Source organism: Theobroma cacao, chromosome 9, assembly GCF_000208745.1.
Source record: "Theobroma cacao cultivar B97-61/B2 chromosome 9, Criollo_cocoa_genome_V2, whole genome shotgun sequence".
Lineage (NCBI taxonomy): Eukaryota > Viridiplantae > Streptophyta > Magnoliopsida > Malvales > Malvaceae > Theobroma > Theobroma cacao.
Window position 1 is genome coordinate 8,070,946 of NC_030858.1, and position 22,735 is coordinate 8,093,680.

The 22,735-nt window shown below is 37.3% G+C and overlaps 4 protein-coding genes across 4 annotated transcripts; 2 read left to right on the forward strand and 2 right to left on the reverse strand.

Annotated features, from left to right (window-relative positions):
* Positions 1,564-9,157, forward strand: LOC18588910. Its single transcript, XM_007013629.2, has 9 exons — positions 1,564-5,322; positions 5,420-5,610; positions 5,748-5,822; positions 5,908-6,060; positions 6,155-6,318; positions 6,430-6,577; positions 8,506-8,628; positions 8,777-8,864; positions 8,954-9,157. The coding sequence occupies exons 1-9, from the start codon at positions 2,211-2,213 to the stop codon at positions 9,133-9,135; spliced, it is 4,236 nt and encodes a 1,411-aa protein (XP_007013691.2). The 5' UTR covers positions 1,564-2,210; the 3' UTR covers positions 9,136-9,157.
* LOC18588911 lies at positions 10,234-11,092 on the forward strand. The gene has a single exon (XM_007013635.2). The coding sequence runs from the start codon at positions 10,368-10,370 to the stop codon at positions 10,824-10,826; it is 459 nt and encodes a 152-aa protein (XP_007013697.1). The 5' UTR covers positions 10,234-10,367; the 3' UTR covers positions 10,827-11,092.
* Positions 12,266-16,758, reverse strand: LOC18588912 (homeobox protein knotted-1-like 3). Its single transcript, XM_018127937.1, has 5 exons — positions 16,302-16,758; positions 14,354-14,474; positions 13,315-13,508; positions 13,109-13,240; positions 12,266-13,024 (listed from the first exon to the last, which is right to left on the reverse strand). Exons 1-5 carry the CDS (start codon positions 16,614-16,616, stop codon positions 12,890-12,892), a joined length of 897 nt encoding a protein of 298 aa, XP_017983426.1. The 5' UTR covers positions 16,617-16,758; the 3' UTR covers positions 12,266-12,889.
* LOC18588913 (peptidyl-prolyl cis-trans isomerase CYP28, chloroplastic) lies at positions 19,049-21,982 on the reverse strand. The gene is made up of 2 exons (XM_018128504.1): positions 21,226-21,982; positions 19,049-19,406 (listed from the first exon to the last, which is right to left on the reverse strand). Exons 1-2 carry the CDS (start codon positions 21,908-21,910, stop codon positions 19,198-19,200), a joined length of 894 nt encoding a protein of 297 aa, XP_017983993.1. The 5' UTR covers positions 21,911-21,982; the 3' UTR covers positions 19,049-19,197.

Here is a 22,735-nt window from a genome sequence, read left to right on the forward strand (position 1 = left end):
TTAATATTGACAAATAATAAAATGATTTGCGAATATTTGTATTCATTAAAGATTTACTTATAGCACCCTTGCAACATCAACATTTCAATTTTTTGGAAGACCAACCTCGTGAAAAATAAAATTAATAAAAAAAGAGTAGATTGTGAAAAAGGGGAAAATTTGAAAAAAAAAGAAATTGAAATATTTTTTATGACATAATAACTAAAAAAGTTTTGAAAGTATTTTAAAAAATTTAAATAAGACCTTATATTTTTATTACTTTTAATCAAGCTCTTACATTTTTATTTTGAGTCAAATATGTTTTTATGATTATTGATTGATTTAGTTAAAATGCCATTTGTTATTTTATAATTTGTGGTGCTGTATGACATACTAATATATCATAAATGCTGATAATGTGACATGCTAACGTATCATAATTTGTAACAATGCGACATGTTAATTTGGTATAATAACATGATAATATGATATTTTTCACTTTTTACATGAACTCTATATTAATATTATGTGGATATAAAATGATAAGTTATTTTGATTAATGACAACTAATAAAAACTTGTTTAACTCAAAATAAAAATATAAGAACTAGATTAAACACAATAAAAAAATTAAAAATTTATTTAATTTTTTTGGATAATTTAGAAACTTATTTGACTATTATGCTTTTTTTCTTTATCATACAAGAAAGAGTATTGAAATTCAAACACATAGATCTCAACTTCTAAAGGATTAATTTTGGTTTGGAGAAGATTATTAATTATTTCAAATTTAATGTAGGTTACTTCCAAGTTTTTTACTATTAAAAGATACGTTAGGTTTACAGAAATTGAATGGATTATTTTAGTTTAGGTCATTTTCGACTTATTTATTGTGCAATAGAACAACAATTAGATTTTAAGCCCAAAATTAAACAAGATCATTTTGGAGTTAAATTAATTTAGAATTGAATCCTTATCTTACTGGTAAATTCTAAATCTCATTGACTTGGGGTTTCCATATGAATTGAATCACATTTCAACACATTCAAGTAAAGTATGTAGGTGACCTTGCATACTATCCCACGCAACCAAAAAACTAGAGTTTCCCCTAGTTTGGGTAACATACTTACAAGATGCCACTATAACAGATCCAAGGGAGATGGAAGTTGGGACTCAAGTACCCCCGAATAAGAAATAAACAGAATTATGGGACTCTAATAAAAAAAAAGGATTAAGATTTTCTTCTATGCCAAAGAAAGAAAATGCTGGAAATGCTAATTTGGTATTTTAATTGCTTGGAAAAGCAAATCGTTTTCTTGATGGGGCAAAGAAAAAGATTTGATAATGGATTATGGGCAAAGAATAATTAAAAAAAAAGAGAACAAAAAGAATTTAGAGAAAGAGCCCACCCAGGTCCATCTTCTATTCCTATATGTCACCATCTTCCGTTTTTTGTAGATCATCCCAAAAAATGCAAATTCTTTTGGATTTGACTGAAATTCTGCATGAAACCATCCACGTGCCGTCACCCCTTGTCACTCTTCTTTCATCTCTTTCTTTAATGCCGCATAACTTAAGAAAACCTTAATATAAAGATAAAAACACCCAAAAATAGTCGCTGCCGTTTTCAATCCCCTTCAGTTTTCTCGAGAAAATTAAAACCCCACCACCACCCAGAGAAGAAGAAGAAGAAGAAGAAGAAAAAAAGCAAATCCCATGATGAATTTTATTTTCAAAACAAAATAAAAACCAAAAGACCTGATTCCCAGAGAGAGAGAGGGAGAGAGAGGGGGGGGAGGTAGGAAGCAGAGAGACAAAAAGAGAGTTTGAAAGAAAGAAAAGATTCATCGAAAGCGCAAACAAAGCCCTGAATCAAAGGCGGCCCAGAACCAGCTCCAGCAGCAGCACGGACCCAGTGTCTCTGTCTCTTTTACTTCCATCTTAAGTCTCTCTCTCTCTCTCTCTCTTCCCGCTTAAATCTGGCACTCATTAATCTGTCTATATTTTTTTGTGAGTTTTTTTTTTTAGCTCCGTTCGTTGTTTTAGAAAAGACCCTTTTATGTAAAAGAAGGTTTATTGCTGTTTCTTACAGTTAGTATGTGAAAATTCTTGTATGTTTTAAAGATAGAAACAAAACCCAGAAACCAAAACCCTAGCTTTATCCCTGCTACACTTGATTTACACTACATTTAAGCTGAAATCCCGTTTCAGCTGAACCCTTTATTGTAGATTATGGCATTTGATCAAAACTCAGTACCAAAAGATCTGAGACCATTGAATGTAGCTGGATTAGCTGAAGAGCCCCGCGTTGGGGCTGCGGTGGCAGCTACTACAAATGCCAGCTGTAGAAATGTTGAAGGATTTTTTCCCAACCCGGCTCGGGAGTCTGGGAGTCCTGGTTCCATGCCTGTTTTTTATCCGGCAACAGTGCCTGATGCCGGTTTTGTAGGCTTAGGGTATGCGAATGCAGTGCCCTTGGCTCCAGGTGTCCCCGCATGGAGGCCTCAGGTGCCTCTGCCGATGCCTGTTCCTGTACCTGTGCCAGTGGGGCATCCGAGTATGAATCCGGTTGTTGGGTTTGGTTATAATCCCAATTTCAGCAATAGGGTGGTTGCTAATGCTGTGGATGAGGTTAGTAACGATGTGGTAGCTGGGCATAATTTTAGTCCTAGTTTGGGCAATAGGGGTAGTGGGAATGGGAGTGATCAGGTCAGTAATGATGCGCTGCCAACAGGTTTTGGACATAGTTCCGATATGGGAAACAGGGGTAGTGGCAATGGGAGTGATCAGTTGAGTAATGAGTTAATGAGTGGGCTTGGTTATGAACCAAATTTGGGACTTAGGAGTAATGGCAGTGGGGCTGATCAGGTGAGTGATGAGGGCGGGGATGATTCGGTGTCAGGGAAAAAAGTTAAGTTTTTGTGTAGTTTTGGTGGGAAGATATTGCCTAGACCTAGTGATGGCATGTTGAGATATGTCGGGGGTCAGACAAGGATTATTAGTCTTAGGAGAGATGTGAGCTTTAATGACTTTGTGCAAAAAATGGTGGATGCTTATGGGCAACCTGTGGTTATTAAGTACCAGCTTCCTGATGAGGATCTTGATGCATTGGTGTCCATTTCATGCTCAGATGATCTTGATAATATGATGGATGAGTATGAGAAAGTGGTTGAAAGGTCTTCAGATGGTTCGGCTAAATTAAGGGTATTTTTGTTTTCGGCTTCTGAACTTGATGCTTCTGGTATGGTTCAATTTGGGGATTTACATGACAATGCGCAGAAATATGTTGAGGCAGTTAATGGAATTATGGATGGAGCTGCTGGTGGCATCACACGGAAGGAGAGCATAGCAAGTGTGGCTTCAACGCAGAATTCTGATTTTAGTGGGACTGAGGCGGTTGATAGCATCGGTGCTGGTCAAGGGGATGTTAGTGGTCTTCCATCGGCAAACATGTTGTCATCTAGTGGGAATTCTGCTACTTCTCATGACACTGCTCCAAAAATGATGGCTGTGGATCCTAATCCTGCTGGTCATTTAGGAATTCCAGTGGTCAAGTCTGGTCCTCCTCAGACATTGACTTCTCAACCTGAGGTTGAGTTAGAGAGGACGGTGCCCCTTTCCTCGACACAGCAGCAATTGGGATATGATCTGCAGCAACACTATGCATCTACATATGTTGATCCTCGCCATGATGGTATGAATCGTACTGATTATGTGCGTCTTGGGCCTCAAATGGGATTCTCAAGTCCTAAGTTGGTGGGAAATACTGGTTCTGTATTCAGCCAACAGCAGTTTTCTGATAATGCTCCTGGGATTACCCCTCATCAGTTCATTCCTGCTTTGCACATGACAATGACTCCCCCCACTTCCCATGTCAGTATTCGACCAGCTGTGGTTCAGCCACTGTTGCAACCCCAGCAAACTCCCTTGGAGCGCTATCATGATGAAAACTCATTTGGAGCAAGGGTAGTTCAGCTTCCAGCTGATCGGAGCCACAATGTTTATCAGGCCCAGATTCCAGCAATAGTTGCAGGAGGTTATGCCTGGCATCATATTCCACAAACTGAGCATGTTGTCTTCTCAGATGGATCATTTCCTCGGCACCAAGTAACTATTCCTGAGAAGATTCCAAGGCTAGAGGACTGCCATATGTGTCAAAAGGCATTGCCTCATACACATTCTGATCCACTGCTACAGGACCAAAGAGATAGTGGTGTAACACCTATAGTAAATACAAATCCAAGTTATCATAGTCTCCGTCCTGAAGATGCTATGAGAATTTCATCAGTAAACAGAGTTGTGGTGCCTGGACCATTCGGGGATGGCATTGTTGAACAAGGAGCTGGGATTCGACAGCCTGGTCAACTTGATCATCAATTTGGGGTACTTAAGTCAGAGGCAGTTGGATTCTCTCAAGGTCTTGAGGCACAATATGAACATGACAGAAATATTTCCCCAAAAACAGATAATTCTGATCATCCTAGGATTCCAGCAAGCCAGGGTGTGATGGGTTTGGCAGGTGAGTTGCAATTACAATATGGTTTGCCGACTCAATACCAGTTTAAACAGGAGGTTCCACATGTTGGGGCAATGGGCATTCAAGTTGCAGAACAGCCAGCGCATGAAGTCTCTAGACAATATAATGGCAAGCTTCCTGCTGTCCCCAAAGAAGATATTATAGACCCTAACCATCTGATGCCAATTGATGGGATGATGGAGACTCTTCGGGTAAGCAATGAGCAGAGTAAATCTCCTGTTGATAAAACTAGAAAAGGAGATATCTTGGAAGATAGATCGCCGCAAACAGCAGGGAGAGAGGTGCTTTTGGATAGTATCTTTAGCAAACCATTAGATTCCAATGAGATGGTCATTTTGGGAAATGTGGTAGCACATGCACAGCCAAAAGTTGGAGCCCCAAACTTGGATTCTGTTGAAGTTCGATATGGGAACCCTCCATTTTCTGGTGTTGAGACAGCACATAAATTGGACAATGTTTCATGGTTGGAGCAGAAGATTGTACAAGATGACACTGAATCTGTCCCTTTGAATGGTAACAGTCAAACTTCCTTGTCACCATCCAACAGAGGTGGAGATGCTTTGGATTCCTCCAACTCACTTTTTAGCAATCAAGATCCTTGGAATTTGCGGCAAGATACTCATTTTCCTCCTCCTAGACCTAACAAAATTCAGTCAAAGAGAGAAGGAACTGCTACTAGAGACCCTTTTGGTGAGAACCAGGTAGCAATTAGCGGGGAATCTAATACCCAATTGGAAGATGAAGTTTACCAATCGTTAGGCCAGTTGAACAAGGATTTTAGTTCAGACCACACACAGTCCACAAAAGGTGAGCTATTTGGTTATAGTGATACTATAATATGTTGTCATGTATCATTTTATGCCTGTGGAGTAAATATTTATTGTTGTTGCCTTCACTGCCAAAGGCTCAGCCGAGGAACTCATCAAGAAAGAACTACAAGCTGTTGCTGAGGGAGTAGCTGCTTCTGTTTTTCAGTCATCTACCCCATCCAATCCTGACATACCAGCAGAGGTCAATGTGGCTGGTTATGAAGCCAATCAAGACACAGATGTTTCAACTAGCAATATCGAAATGCAGCATAAAGCTAAACTTGAGGTGTGCAATCTAAGATCTCTTCATTCTCTATTTGTATGCTCGGTCCTGTCCCCCTTTCACCCTTGCCTTTTTTTATTGTGGCTGCATTCTGCAGATGCATTATTGAGCTGTCTTTCATGCTATTTTTATTAACTCAGGAAATCAAGACCAAACAGCCAGACAGAACTAATTTTGGTTTTCGAGTTTCAGATGGCATTGCTGGTCGCTTGCAGGTTGAAGCATTGTTTTTACGTGATATTTGTGATTTTACTATTAACCTCTATTGCCCATTAATTTAGCTATATGTTCGTTTGGCAGATTATAAAAAACAGTGACCTTGAAGAGCTGCGAGAGCTGGGTTCAGGCACCTTTGGTACTGTTTATCATGGGAAGTGGCGGGGTACTGATGTTGCAATTAAACGAATTAATGATAGATGTTTTGCCGGAAAACCTTCTGAACAAGAACGCATGGTTTCACACTTTCTTTTCTCTTTGCAAGCTCCTATTTTCTCCATATTAACTTCACTTGCTCACAACTTGTACTGTGGTAAATGCATATGATCAGATAGATGATTTCTGGAATGAGGCAATTAAGCTTGCTGACTTGCATCATCCAAATGTGGTGGCTTTCTATGGTGTTGTGCTTGATGGTCCTGGCGGCTCTGTGGCAACAGTGACAGAGTACATGGTTAATGGTTCTTTAAGAAATGCTTTACAGAAGAATGAGAGGTACTACACAATTCTAGTTTTGCTATGCCATATAGCCATTTCCCTATAATTGTGTGTAAATTGTAGGTTTATCTGATAATAAATAATTATTGGATGACTTGCTGTTGCCAGGAATCTTGATAAGCGTAAGCGTCTCTTGATTGCCATGGATGTGGCCTTTGGGATGGAGTACTTGCATGGAAAGAATATAGTGCACTTTGATTTGAAGAGTGACAATTTACTTGTCAATCTTAGAGATCCTCATCGCCCAATATGCAAGGTTAGTGCTTGGGCCTGTGTTTTGTTTGCAATCTCATTCTAGTGCAAGTTCTATGGTGGGAAAGCTTTTGATTATTTATCCCAAACATCTTTGATCCAATTGGCATTTCTTTAGATTCACTCTGGATATTAATTGGACATATATGTAAATTTGGTTCCCTGTTGGAGTACGTTAAATTGGCATATTAACAAAGTATCTTGTCTTGAATTCTCATCTTAAGGAGATTAATTTCATAACTGAGTTGACTGATATATGAGATGTTTATTTATCCAAACAAAGAAAAAAGATATATAAGATATTCAGGTATTCTTGGCTGAGGATTTGGGGATGGGATTGGGGTTTGAGGCTTTTATTGTGGATTTTCATAAATTATTGTTTGGTGCAAAACAGCAGTCATTAATAACAGAAGAACAGAGCAAGCTCTTGTATTAATATTTATTAACTTGGAATGAATATTTCTGAGCTCTTTATGAGTAATCTATAATTAGTAGTAGCCTTTTAATTTCAACCTGCTCTAAATCTTAACTAAAAGCATTAGCTGGATGGACAAGCCTTAATTGTTCATTGTAGTAGCATGCTAATTGCATTCCATGTGCCTTTGGTCATATATATACTTTTTGGTATGGGATTAATTCTAACAGAAAAATCTACTTGCTTCAAAAACAATCTCATCTAAGTTTTATACATTGATTGGGATTCATTAATAATTCAGCATGAACTTTCCGTTGTGGCCATTTTATTAGTCCTTGTTTTCCCTTTTTCCCCAGTCCTTTCATAGTTATCAACTTCTCTTAAAAAGTAAGCTTCCTTTTCTTTTCTTTTTCATTTTTTTTTCTTTCTGGTTGGGGAAACACAAGTTGTCTATTAATTAGAAATAATCTTGCTAGATATTTTGGGTCTTTGTTGTCAATGTCAATCTACCTTTTTCCACAAATTATGCGGCTTCTTTATCCTATGCTTTTTCTGCAACTTTCACCCATGAATACCTGTTATAATTCAAATAATCTGGAATTATTCTCTCATGTTTCTGTTTGATGCATGTAAAAATGGCTATAACCAAGTGGCTGTTAGCTATCCTCTTCAATCTGAACTACTTAAAGAAATCATTTCCTTGTGGTTTGATTTTTTGCAGTCACAAATTACTACTAGCTTTTTTGTTGTTTGTTTGCTTTTGATTTGCTGCTCTTGAGGATGAGGAATTAAATTTTAAAATCCATATTCCTTTTCAGTTTAATCATGCAATGCATGCTTACTCTTTTATATACTTTAAATTATTAATAAAATATGATTGGTGCATAATGATTGAGTTGAACAGTTGTGAAGTTGACTCTTGTCAATTTCTATATATCAGTCCATCATATTTGAAACACTCCTTTGTATTTTCTTCTCATTTTTTGCAAAATGAGAAGGATAAAGGGGAAATATAAATTGATTTGGTAATGAAGCACTGAAGATAAAAGTTGTTCTGCTCACTTTTAAAAGGTTAATTAGATGTCATCTGCAAAACTTAGAACAACTTGCTCTTATCCAACTTTCTTGTTGAGCTATAAATACAAATAACTGATTTATTTGGACTTACATTGACTCGGATGTTTCAAATGATTTTGATTGAAATGTGCAGAGTGCTTATATGCAATCTATTTAATCTTGAGTTGAGGACCTCAATTTTCTCAACATAAAATTATGAATTCTGGTATATTAGTAGTCCTTTAATCAACTGTTGATAGGAGGAGGGAGCTTAATCTGATGCCAACTAATTGGTGATTGCATGGTACTATACCCTCTAAGATATTGCTGTTATAGATTGTTTCTCTTAAATTCAGACTGAAGGTTATGTTGCTTTTATAGATTGGTTTTAATGATTCTTTCAATTTCATTCTGAACTGTTTCAGCAGATTCAGTTTCTCATGCCTAGTTTTTGGTACCAGGTTGGTGATTTGGGCCTATCTAAGGTGAAATGTCAAACTCTGATCTCAGGTGGCGTACGTGGAACACTTCCATGGATGGCACCAGAACTTCTGAATGGCAGCAGCAGTCTTGTCTCAGAGAAGGTCTGATTTTTAGCACATTTCTGGTGCCCTCTAATCTCTTATCATTTTATTTTCTTACTTCACTTATGTCCTACATAATCATGTAAACTTTTTTTGTCTACGTATAGTTAATCATGAGATTTTTGTTTTGATATTTTCTCTAATTTAGGTTGATGTGTTCTCATTTGGTATTGTGATGTGGGAGCTTCTCACTGGAGAAGAACCATACGCAGACTTACACTATGGGGCTATTATAGGTAATTGCATTATATGTACACTTATTCATGGACTCTGTTCTTTCCACTTTGATAAATCATAGTGATCATTTGCCTGGAATTGCTTTCAGGTGGTATTGTGAGTAATACACTACGGCCTCCGGTTCCAGAATCATGTGACCAGGAATGGAGATCATTGATGGAGAGATGCTGGTCATCAGAGCCATCAGAGAGACCAAGCTTCATTGAGATTGCCAATGAGTTACGCTCAATGGCTGCAAAAGTTCCACCTAGAGGACAAAACCCACCATAAATGTGCTTGGCTTAAATCATCTTCTGTTTCTGGCAGTTGGAGGAATAGGATGTAAATGTGCTTGGCTTGAATGTAATACAGGGAACTAAGTTACAAAACCACCCCCCCCCCCCCCCCCCCCCCTATTNCCCCTATTTTTGTAGAAATTATACTGGCTTGATTGTGTTAGCTCTTACAATTCCATTATAAGTGAAAAGTGTCCTGATATGCAATTTATTGGTTAATTATGGTGAAATCGTGCATATCCTGTCAATCTAACAGGGTTGAATTGTTTCGTATATCCAGTTTCATAGACCTAAATTTTCTGTTCTCAAGCTTATAGATGTGCAACATGCGGGGAGGGGGATGGTTTTGCACTAAAACCAATGATCTATGGCATTGGCCACCTAGTTAGCAGAACAGCATTTAGTCTATGACTTGAAACCAGAATGCTTGCGCCAATGATCTGAAGGACAATCAGCTAGGGACCCTGGCAAGCCGGTTGCTAATTTATTAACTTATAAATTTATAATGTAATTGATTTAAATGGGTTGGATGTGTTGAATTATGTAAGTGATTGTTAAGCTAAAGACGATTAATTCAGCATGCTAAAATGGATCACAAGTAGCTCAGGTTTGGCAGGATTACCTAACAATTTTGGATTATAATTAAGCTAAACACTTAATAGTCAAAACTCAATTAATTAAATTAGCACACTTATTCAAAATTCGAATGCAATGAATTTAGTGCTGATATTTTTGACCCCAGCATTAGCATGAGCATTTCTTCAGTGACACCTGATGCCATTTTCCTCTTTCCAGCCGCGTTATTTCCATTGCCGCGTTGCAATGGGCCGCCAAACGGAGTGGGTCAAATTCAAGTCCCTAGCTTATCATTTTCCGTGTTCCCTACTAATCACAAACTGTTACGCACCCTAGTGAATGACCAATAAAATTGACCCCTCTAAGCATTAGATAGCCAAGATTCTTCTTCTTCATACAGGTGGCATTTTTATATTGGGCCTTGATGATAATCTATCCTACTCAAGGCATTGCTTACAAGACTCCTTATTTCCACCTCCCATGATATTTCCTTGCTTGTTTCTCTTCAACTTCCTTGCATGGCTTCTCTAATCAAATTCTTTTGAACTTCCCCTAAACCTCTTAGAACTTCTCCATATAAAAGCCTCCTTTCGTCACAATCCAAAACCATTAGCCTTATTTTTCTATCTTTAATTTATATTTTTCCTTCCCATGACAAATTCCGAAGAGAAACCAATCTTCATGCACAAGCATTCACCATTACAAGGAGAGGATGTTGATGACCATGAAGAGGAAGTTTGGGATAAAGGATGTGATTGGTTTAGTCTCTTCTGCCTCAAATGGCGGCGAAACGACATCGAGGAAACTGATTCCTTAGTGCACCAGAGAGGAGAGCCCACACAGACATGGTGGAAAAGCAAACTGAAGAAAGTGAAAGAAGTCTCGGAAAAACTTGCAGGGCCAAAGTGGAAGAATTTTATAAGGAAGATGAGTGGATATTGCAATAAGCGTAGGACTCGAAAGAACAGGTTTCAGTATGATTCTTATAGCTATGCTCTCAACTTTGACGATGGTGCGGATAAAGAAGGAGATGATTTGCTTCAGGATTTCTCCGACAGGTTTGTTGCTCCATTTTCGGACGAGAGACAGCGGGCTGGGTCAGGAATGTAATCACACTGGTTTAATGATTGGTATCTCTTTCTCAGCATATGCAAATTAATGATACTGATCAAAATGTTTGCATATATATGATTTCCTTTATACCCTCTTAATTGGAATCCATGTGAAGTATAGTTATATTCTTTGGCTTATTTTGATTCTTGCAAACCTGGAACATAGTTAACGTAAATTGAACTGCAAGGTATGGGCGTTATGTCAATTAATTTGTATGTAGGGCCTCTGAAATGGAGTTTGAATAGAATCTGTTTGTATTTGCACCTTAAGCTATGCCTGCCTTTCATTTATGGCAAACCTGTTTTCAGGTATGAACAACTCCCAACCAATTCAGATCAAGATTTCAATACAAGATGTAATTAGCGAGCTAGCATAGGGGACAAATTGTTAAACTCGATATTCTAGTATTGGTACAAGGCATATTCATACACCTTAGTTACTTTGCCTGGTGGACATGGAGCGATACCTTGAATGCTTTACATAAAGAAATGCATATTATACTGCATGACAGTTTGGAAAATTGTTGTTAGAGAAACCATATAGGCGAAACTGAAAAAGCAGACACTCATGCCTTGTCCTTTTGCAACCAGGCAACAACAAACAACATTTTGAACCATGATATTTCTTATGTTGTCTATTTCCTGGTTTTACTCAGCGCTGCTTTGACAATAGTTCTGCAGATTAAGCAGAAACAGGGATACTTTCCTTTCGCTTCAGCAACCCAAAGCTTTGAAAATTTTTTTATTAAGATATAGAGGTTTAAGTCAAGTCACTTATGTGGACATGAATATAAACTATTTGTTTATGTATATGCACGAGTAATTTATGCTTAAAGGCAGGGGAGAAATTATAGAAGACATTAAGGACCAAAGAATCCTGCAGCTAATTTAACCCCATGAAGTAAATTGTGTTGCTCACAGCAAATTGTCTCTCCCACATCTCAAAATACTCTGAGTAATAGACTTTTATGTTGCAGCCGGAGACTTAAGGAAGAAGTTTTGAAGCATTAATTACGCTTTGTTTTTGTGGTTAGGTATGATTGTATTGGTTTTGTATTATCGTTGTATTTGTTTCTTTGTGCTTTCTGCCTACCTTCTCATGCAGCTTGTTTTGTTTTGTATCACTAACAGGATTTCTTCCTGACTTTAAGATGAATGAGATTTCATTTAGCCAAAATACATATATGCTAAGTTGCGGTCACAAGTCCCGTTATTTGATACCTAGCCCTTGCTAGTTTATTATTGTTCCCTTAAACAAAATTTTAATTGATCCTGTATATCCTTTCTGGATTGTACAATGACATTTATCAAATGGAAAACCGCTGATACAGCACATACAAAAAAGAACCATGGAACCATTCCACGAATAGATGATATGGAAGCTACACCAGAAATCTAGGTGGTGTTATTAAATAGTTTGACCAATCGAAAATGAAATACCTCAAACCCCATGTCTCTGTCTACATATTATTGCAAGCATTAACCTTCAATCAATTCACAGGTAAAACATTACATATAGTATGAACAAGTTGATAATTACATTATAAACCCATGACTTAAAGCCATTCTTGTCCACAGATATAAAAGCATGAGCTGAAAATTTACAGCTACCTATGATACATTAATTCTATGTAGAGGACTTTTCTTACAGTCTTGTAGGCTCTAAATTTCAAGAATCTAAAACAACATAGTTACACAGATATCATTACCTATCGGCGGATTACCTATTGACTAAAACTGATTGGTGCTGATGCCAACCCATTTGTAAAGCTGAACCACAAAACTTGTTATTGATGATAGCTAACCACGTTAACAAAATAAAGCACTCAACGGAAGTTGTCTTGTACCCAGACTTTCCATTGCAATGGCCTATAATGCATGCTCGAAGCTGAATTTCCACCAGTATAGGCAGAAAGCGAAACAAGTAGTTTTCTATAGCTTTTAATTTACATTAAGTGTTCATTGCTGGTTTTACCTGCATTACTTCTTTTTCCAAATTAAATTTGGCGAATGATTCTTGAGAAAAGCTCATTTTGATTGAGAAACACATTCATAAGCAGCCTACCTCTTACGTTTGCTTTTCAGAGAAGTAGATGGGTTACTCTGCCAATTCCTTTTTCTCTGGTTTATAAACCAATTGTTAATCTGCTTTAACTGCAATCCGGTTTCCTGCACTAATCTTGCTTTGTCTTCCTCCTGCAACAACATTTTGTCAGAAAACTGTTGAAAAGTACGTATCATAAGGTCAACAGAGCTACCCAGGAAATATATCACACTCACTGTTGGGTAAGGCCATTTAGAATGTGACTGCCACCAAGCTTTTAAGAGGGAGGTGGTGTCACCTGGTAGCTTTCCAGCCCTTCTCTTACGCAGAATTTCCTCTCTAACGACCACAATTTTCTCCTTGTAACCCTAAAATGCAGAAAGCACATTTAGGTGCAGAGTATATGTCAAGTCTTTCCACTATTAAGTTTAAGAAAGCATACCTGCTTCAGCTCATGCTTCAGTTCTTGCCTAACACGCTCCATCAAGGACCTCTCAGTTTCAGATGGAATGAGAGGACCAAATCCCATGCTGTCAATCCCATCCAAACTTCCATCAAACAAGCTTGTATCACTATCTACCACTTCATCTTCATCATCAGACATGGTTGCACCAGTGCCTTCACCTGGAGATACACCTGTTCAATACTTCATGGCTTAGATCTAAGTTTAGCCAGTTTAATCCATGGTTAATGCAGTAATACTAAAAGAATAAAATAAACAGGGAAGGATAAGTTCATTATTATGAATTATAGCTGGTGGGAAAGCTAGATGTAGAATTCAAATACTGAAACCAACTTCTAAGGCTTATGTATAGACCCTTTTTCAGTTCTAGGTGAATTAAAGGGACAATATCATAGTGATTAGCATTGTTCTTCATTGGCCATAGCTGTCAGTTTGGCTTTTACAGGGAGGTGTGTGTGATAGAGAGAGAGAGAGAGAGAGAGAGAGAGAAAGGTGGCTTAACTATCTACAACTTATAGCTCAGAGAAGTCTCAACACAAGGTTCACTAGAAGGGAGCTAACAAATATAATGGTGTATAAAAAACCGGTTCAACCCTGGATCAACGAGAATGGTTGGCGGTAAAAGATAGTCTGGAAGAAAAACAAAAAGAAAAGGAAATGATAAAAATTTCTAACGAAAATAAAAATTAAAACTTAGCTAGGAACTAAGACCTCTTAATGCATATGCTTAATCTAAACCTCCAAAACATTTCCTGATAGAGGAAAGACATAACAAGGAAGATTTAAGTAGAATGGATGTGACATGAAGCCTGGAATATGGATGCTACTATCAGAGCACTGACACTTGAATAGTTGGAGCATCATTTAGAAACCAGAAAAAGGAAAATACATAACTAATTAAAAGATGCAATCATTACGGATAACATAGCTCCAATGCATTAGAATGATGCACTTGCATGCTACTACTACTTTCTGCTATCTGTTCCAAAAGCTGTTCACCTTAAGGTGAACTATTTACCTGTTAAACTTTGAAGTGATTGCTCAAGATCCCAACAAGCCATAACTGCTTCCATTGCATGAACACGGACATGTTGTTGCAATTGGTCTTTAAAGAAACCAAGCAATAGAACATAATTTGTCTACATTAAAGGGAGAAAAGAGAGAATATTCAAAAGATGCCAATGATCACATATAACATGTCTATATTAGAAAGCTGAGAAGGAAAAAAAAAGGCAAAAGGGAAATAAACCATCTCATACCTATTAAATATTCAATAAAATCATTGAATATTTACAGCAGCTTACAAAAAATTTTAGGGGATTGATCTGGTGAGGCAACTATGTGAAACAGAGGGGACAGGGAAATTCTGATCTATTCCTTATTCCACAAAATATACAATAAAGGCAGATCAAAACTTAAAAGACATCACTTCAAATGATTTTTAACAATAATGGACAATAATCTATCGTGAGTCCCATAATTGCATAATCCTACGCCTCATCATAAAAGTAAAGATTATTGTGAAAAATTTCTTGCATTGTCAAATTCAAGAAACCACTTCCTTAAATATAGACAGGTCATGTTTAGCTTGTCTTAAAAATAATGCCAGCTCTTTCAAGACCTGTAATGCTGGCTTGTACGAATGCTTTCTATGGCCAGGTTGACCAAAGAAACCACTATACTTTAGAAGACTGTCCAACACCATAAAGACTGATAAAGGTGCAATCCAAGCAACAAAAATAGTTCTAAAAAAGTAACAGATTTCTAATACTATCAGATGCCTGATTGAAACACAATTTTTTTTTCCATAACTGAGTTAACTTTTTTAGCTTGGTCTCCGAAATACTTAATGGCATCATAGAGAATATATCTGCTATTATCAAGAAAGACCAAATGAGGAATATAGACGCTTGGATAGAAAAATTAGTTGCAGTATCATCCAGAGTTGAAACCAAGATCATGCTTCCAGCTATCTCCAACAGCAATTTCTTATTCCAAATAATATGTAAAAAACAAAAAAAGAATAGCTCAAACCATTGGAAATTTAAGAATTCAATTAAGTTTTCTTTACACAGTTAAAGGGGAAAAACATTGAACAACTAAATTGCCAGTTGGTACTTGCATGTTTATACCATCAAACTGATACTAATTCACTCAGAAGGCCCGAGCACTGATGCTCATCCAGAATCGGAAACAATATGGAAACAGAAACCTAACAATCCCCCCCTCCCCCCCACCCAAAAAAAAAATGGCAGAAACTGAAAGTTGGTCCTTCACGCAAGAACAAATTCCGTAAGCAAGGAGAGACATATTACAACAATCAAGAAACAAAAGATTCTTGAGAGCACTCCAAAAGTTCCATTATTAGGGTACTGAAAAGCATCATCCATCCAATGAAGCCACAAAAGCACATTCTGGTTCACATCACAAGGCACACCTTCAAGTACTATCCTCCACTAAGAAACTCCAGCATACCATCTTTTTAGTTGACACATAAAATACTACCAACATAAAACATCCCAAAACCCATCTATCTCCCCTCATTTCTTTAACTAAATTACATAATAAGAAACCAAAAAAGTAAAAGGGTTAGATTAAAAACTTCAGCTTTATTAAGGAGCAGCATCTCCATAGCTAAAAAAAGAAAAAGCATGAAAACAAAAAATCTCTAGCTTGAAGAGAAATCCTTTCCTAAAATAGTCACATACTGTTGTAAAATAAAAACCCATAAGTCCAGCTACTCATTAAAAGCAAATAATTAACAAAAAAATTTGTATACTACAAATAGAAAATAAAAAAAAAAAACTCAGTATAACCAATGGATCATAACTAAAAAAAGAAAAAAGAAAAAAAGACCTAAAACCAACCGGTCAACGGTGACCCAAATAAGAAAGATAACAAGAACTAAGCCAAAAAAAGAAAAGCAAAGAGCCCAAATCAAGAAACAAGAAGAGAAAAGGGTTTACCATGAAGTGATCGAGTTCATCGTCAGAAGCAGTAGCAGCGGTAGCTGAGTACTTAGCCAAGACTTCCTGGGACCTAGCCAACTGAGCGTCGATCTTAGCGAGCTGGTCAACAGGCGTAGCAACACGCAGACAAGCGACGTGTGCTTCCAACAGCTGGTCGTACATGGGATGTCCCATTATCTCGGCCTTGTGTTTGGCTCTTTCCCAGTGGTCGACGTCGGCAGCAGCTGAGGCAGAAGCCGATGCAGCGGTTCCGTTTAGAGCAAGGGTTTGCATGTTTTTGGTGTGGTCGGAGACAAAGCCATCGAAAGCCATGTTCAGAGAAAGAGATGAAAGGGCTTTGAAGGGTTGGAGTTTTAGTAAAGAAGAAGATAAGAAGAGAGAGAGAGAGAGAGAGAGTCTTGTAGAAGAAAGAAGGAAAGAAAGAGAGGAAGGCGCGGTTGTTGGAGGGATTGTGGTAATAAAGACAAAGGGGGATCTATGATGCAAGGGAACAACTATTGACGTTTGAGTTAAATTTCTAGGTCTTTGGTGGTTAATTTGGTTGGCTTTTTTGTCTCTTCTGTTTCACTGGTTTACCTCCTTTAATTACATAAAAACCTTTTGTAATAATACTAGTATTTCAAGTAGAATCACAGCCAAATCAAAATAATAAGGTTACTATAAAAGACCTAGACACATCTTCCGTTACTTGCGTCTTTCATCTCTCTTTACGGGTAGCCATTCATGTCATACAACAAAACCAAAAATAATTACCGTATTTATCTGCTAAACCATTTTTCCATTTTAAGTATTCACATACAAATATCAACAAAATTTTGTTTTTACTTCCATAAAAATTCATTAAATCGATACCTTCATCAAATAGACTTCACTATGTTTCGTTTTTCCATAATGATCGTAATTTGTTAAAAAGTTATCATGGTTTAATGATTAAGTTAACAATAATTATAAGTATTGATTCAGAATTGTTAGAATATTGTTTTAAAGAAGAGTTTTTAGGTTTAAGATACTGTTTTTCATTAAATTTAAAAGAAAATACATTCAATATAGTTTTGTTTCTTGTAAATATCACCCTAACCAACTTTTTTTATTATTATATCGGGTGATCCGTCAGTCTCTGACTTGTTCCTTAGCTTTATGCTTTAAAGGCAAAGGTAAAAGGAAATGTACATTTTTGTTTTTAGTTTTGTGTTTTAGCATATTTACCAAACCAGAACAAAAAAAATAAATATTTATTGTTTTGGTCAGTGAAAAAACATTGCTCTGCAAAATTAGGTCAAGCCTTTGACCGAAAAAAGGACGAGGCCCAGCTCGAAAGGCAAGGACACTGTGAATTTCATTGCAAGAAGCCAAGAAGCCCTATGATGACACCATTGCCCATTTCCAGCTCCTTGTCTCCGTACGTTCTACACGTGTCATCCTCATATTTCATTGGACCACCGGTGGGACCATCTAGGAGAACGAACTACATCCCTTCACCTGTCCGTTGCAGGCTAACCAGGGACCGCTGCCAGCAAAAGAAAATAAATATTTATTTTTATAAATTATGAACTCGATTTTCTATATTCAATCACTGGTTTATGTTAATTACATTTCAAGGCATTTTCTCACTTTAATTAAATATATAATAATGATTTCTGATTTTCTCAAATAGCGACTTGATTAATTTTTTTGTATATCAAATACTGAACCCACTATTTAATTTCAAAACTTCACCTAACCTTGACTAACTAGTGCTATAGGTAAGTTAAGTTGGTTTAAGTAGCAATGCCTAAGCATTTTTGGGGCACTATTAAATTGAATATGGGTTTTTATTCTGTCGGTAGGAGGAAATAGGAATCATTCAAAATTACATGTTGCAACAGCTACTGGTTGAATGAAGCCAAGGAGCCAAATTCATTCATTGCTGAGTTTGAACTTTGAAACCCATTAAAGTTGACCCAAATGGTCCCGGCTTGCCCCCTCTTACTCAGCATAGCTTGAACAGCTTTTTGCTACGAACACTCGGCCATCAATAATGAAAAATTCCATGTATCTTACACTACAAGTCGAAGGATCTGACTAAGAGACCACCTTCTCTACATGTAATAGATAGGCCATTTGATATGCTCAAGATTTTTCTTGTAAAGTGTGGGATGACATGTCTCATGGTTTTTGGTAATAAAAAATTCAACATTTTCAACCTTAGCCTACCCTAATTAAGCTCCAAGTTCCCTCGTGATGTCAACATGGTGTTCAAGCTTTGTCAATTCGGTGCTAAATAGTTTATTGTTAATAACATAGATTTTAGTAACAAGTTCAACGGTTTACTGTATTCATCGATGTTTAAACAGTTTAACAGGTACATATAAATACTTATTCAGGAAGATAAAATATATTGATTATAAATATCATTTTAATAAATATTTATTAGTTCTTTTTAACTTTTATAATTGATTTTTCCATAAAGTTTTGAAACCTTCAATCTCAAAGCCCAGGTTTAATAGCTTGGGCTCTAGATCCTAACCATGTTAAATCCAATCTGCTATGATTCTCTTAATTTTGCTCTTGTTTGTTCTACTCTTCTAGCCTACTAGACTAGCTTAGTTTGTTAATTAAGCCCCGGTTTTAGCAGTAAGCCGTGATCAACCATGCAGTGGGCGCTAAGATTTGCCTGCAAAGGATGATGAGGGGCAAAACAAAACCTCCCTTACCGTACCATCATTGGCAGCATGTAGCTTTGCTCCTAGTTACAGACAGTATCCGAGTTTGAAGTTTGAAGGGCAATACTTTTCTCTCTTTCTTTCATGCATAGATATTGGTACGAAATTTTCCGGCAAGATCGGACAAGTTACACGACGAGAGTTTGAACATGCAAAAGGGGAGGCTAAAGAATGAATATATTACTTGTTTCTTACGGCAGAGTAGGTGACATAGAAGGCTTTGTAACTTGGACCTCTCCACAGTCACTGATGTAAACAGTTTTAAGGGGCCTGTTCCATAACGTGCGACCTTTCTGTGCTCTTTCATCTCCAAAAAATTCAGCCAAGTCATTTAGTAGGCGAATTCTTTCAGAAGGTTTGTAGGTTGGGATGGAAGCGATTGCTGTCACAACATCCAAACCTGAAATTGAAATGAAATCAAAGTTCAAAAGGTGGCAAATTATTTCTTAAAATCTAGACAATGTGTGTAAAACGCACAAGGACAATGAAGAGTAGATAGCAACAATTTCCAGAAAAAATTTCCTGTTCCTGCATATCAAAAAGCCTTATAGAATTCTTCAGTTTTCAAAAGGACAAACACTTCTAGAGGTTCATACCGCACTACAGATACCTATCATATTGACAGTAATATCAGAGTTTGAGAATTGGTAATATCTACACAAGTGTGGCGCATTTGCATCAGCATGCATGCAGAACCACATGCTACAAATGGTATGTGTTTCACTAGAAAGGCAAACCAGAACAGACACAAGTCATTAGAATGCAATATGCATCAAAGCAACAAGACATAATGTTCAAGGATCTAAACTCGTTTATATTCAATAAATGTGGAGAGATTTTGTGATTCTCCTCTAACAGTGGCAAGCTGTCTTAAGGTTACTCATTCATTTTAACTATAGCAGCAACCTTCAAGATATAATTAATGGAACAGAAAGCATTTCCTTTGGAAGAAGTCACAGCATTTAAAAGATCTCGATTTTGCTGGTGTAGATGGATTTCGAATTAAGAACAAGCCTCCAAAGAGGACAAAAGGAAAGGGCAAAGGCATTTGAAGTCAGATGAGGTTAACCTTTTCCTTAACACGATTAGAGACACATGTGCTCTACTAACCCTGTGGCACTTTTTTTTTCTTTTGAAAGTTGGTGTTTTATTGATAGAAGAGCTAAAATGCTATTCTGAGTCTGGAACTTTATATGGTAAAAGACTCCTTTTGGCATAGAAGCTAACATACAGTACTTGGAACTGTGACTACAACCCAATCAAAGCGACTCAAAACCAGATGCTATCATCCTCGGAACAAAAGTAGCAGCCCCTCAGCAAAAGAGTTTAAGCTGTAGTAAAACCAAATTAGGCTACAAAAATCACTGCAATGAACCCAAAGCCCCTGGTGTATTTTGTTTTGTTGTTACATTCAACCCTAGAGAGTAACATTTGCTAAACTTGAGCAAATTTACAAAAACATGATTCAGATATTCTTGTTCAATTCAATTACTGAGAGATGCCATCCAAATGGATTTATTATGCCTTGATTCTCACAAAGTTTATAATTGTGGGGGAATTAGACAAGACCAAAGACACTCCAAAAATAAGAACTATATATATATAATAGAGAAAATTGTAAGAAATAACTCACCTCATAAGGCCATTTCAAAAATAGATAATAAAGTTCCAAAATTAATATTGTCCAACAACTGCGTTCCAAAGTCCTACTTCTCGCAACAGTGTGATTCCAATTTTAACAAACAGAGTATTTATAAGGAAGCTGTTTGCTTTTGAGGAATCATTAGAAAAGAACTACCTTCAAGTTTTTATGCAAAATTTCAATAAAGAAAACTGAAAGAAACTGCAAAACATCAGTAACCAGTTCTCTAGCTAGTCTCTCTACCAACTGGGAACAGCTACAATCACCACTTACCATCGCAATCACATATTTTAGACATATAAAGAAATTTGAATTTGTGCAATGCCATTCTTTCCTACAAACTCTATTCATAAAGTACCCAAATTGAACATTACCAAACCCATCAGACTAACCTCCTCAGAAGAAATAAAACATGCACCTGCATATATTACCTACTAATTAACTGAATTTCACTACTTTATCCCCCCGAACGAAACTTCATTAACGAAATCAGCAGAAATTAAATGCATATATGCTAAACTATACATAAAATCTAAATTTAAGCACTGCTGACATAACAGACAGACCGAAACCTTACCTTCAAGCACTGTCCCAAAAACAATGTTGTTATTATCCAGCTGAGGGCAGGGACCAGGCCCTGTAGTGATCAAGAACTCAACATTCCTATAATCAGAACCAAGCTTAACCTCATCATCATCATCGTTCTCTGATAAACAAAGCGAAACGACGCCAGCCCTTGAATGTCTAAGCAAGAAGGCCTTAGAGTCAACAGTCTCGGTGTTCAGAGGCAAGTCCAAGGCAGGAAGGAGATGGACCTCGCCGTACTCTCGGCTTCGGCCTTGGCGTCCAGCTTGAAAGAACTGTCCTGGAAATACTTTGTGGACGAGAGTGTTTTTGTAGGAGGAAGATGTGCACATGAGCTTGAAAGTGGAGACTGTGAGAGGGAGGAGGTTGCCATAGAGGCCGAGGACTATGCGGCCTAAAGGAGTAGGGTCCGTACAGAGAGGGGTATCTGCGGCGGCGGCGGTCGTGGATGTGTTGGTAACAGTAGAGCGGAAGTAGGTGGGGCAGAGGGAGAAGTCAAGGAAGACGCGGTCAGTGATTGTGGTGTCTAGTGGGGGTGATAATGAGGATGAAGATAAGGATGGGGTGTTGAGGGCGGTGGAGAAGGAGGAGGAGAGGAGGAGGGAGCGGCGAGTGAGGGTGGTGGAGGAAGAGGAGAGAAAGGGCGGAAAAGGGATTGGAGATAGAGGGGAGGCCATGAGGGTGGAGAAGACATGGCTAGAGGGAGATGGGAGGGAGAGAGAGGGAAGCTGATAGGAGTGGTTGGTAGTTAGAGGGAGTGTGGGGCCTACATTAAGTGGATAAATAGACAATAGGAAATTAGGCCTTTGTTAGTTAGTTACTAGAGTTTAGCAAATTTTGTTGGTCCGTAGGATGGGTATGGGCTTGTCATGCAACGAGTCGGAATGATGAACAAGTCAGCCCTGGTAATAAAGTAAGGCATAGCTAAATTAAAATGTCATTTTTTTTTAATTCAAGTATATAACGAAGGAAAGTGATGCTATTTTATCTAGATATCCAAAAATGATATGAGATAATAAATAACATTTTTTGTTATTGGTTTAGAGTTAAATTGCAGAATGAATTTTTGAAAAATAAAACATTCATTCAAGATTAACTCTTGATATCAAGTGAGTTATAAATTAACCCCATAAACAAAGATATTTCCCACGCTCACATCCCATGTAATTCACAATCAAGCCGAGCCAAGAATGGGTTAACTCATCCCCAAGTCTACTTGATGGTGGTGATCGAGAATTAGCGTTTGACTTGATGATTTTTGTCTTGCAGCATGAAGTGCTAAGTGCTTGTAAGATTTTAAGTTAGATCCAGGCCAGCGAAAAGCAGCTATGGATTTTGTCTAACTGTGTTTAATTCAGCTGTATCAAATTATTTCTCTGTCTCATTTTCTACAAAATAAAAATTATTTCTTTTTTAAAGCATAGGTTGACAAAGATACTCTCAGGATCAATATCTTGTTTTCCCCTTGAGCATCATTTGTCACTTATGAGAGTTGGAAAAAC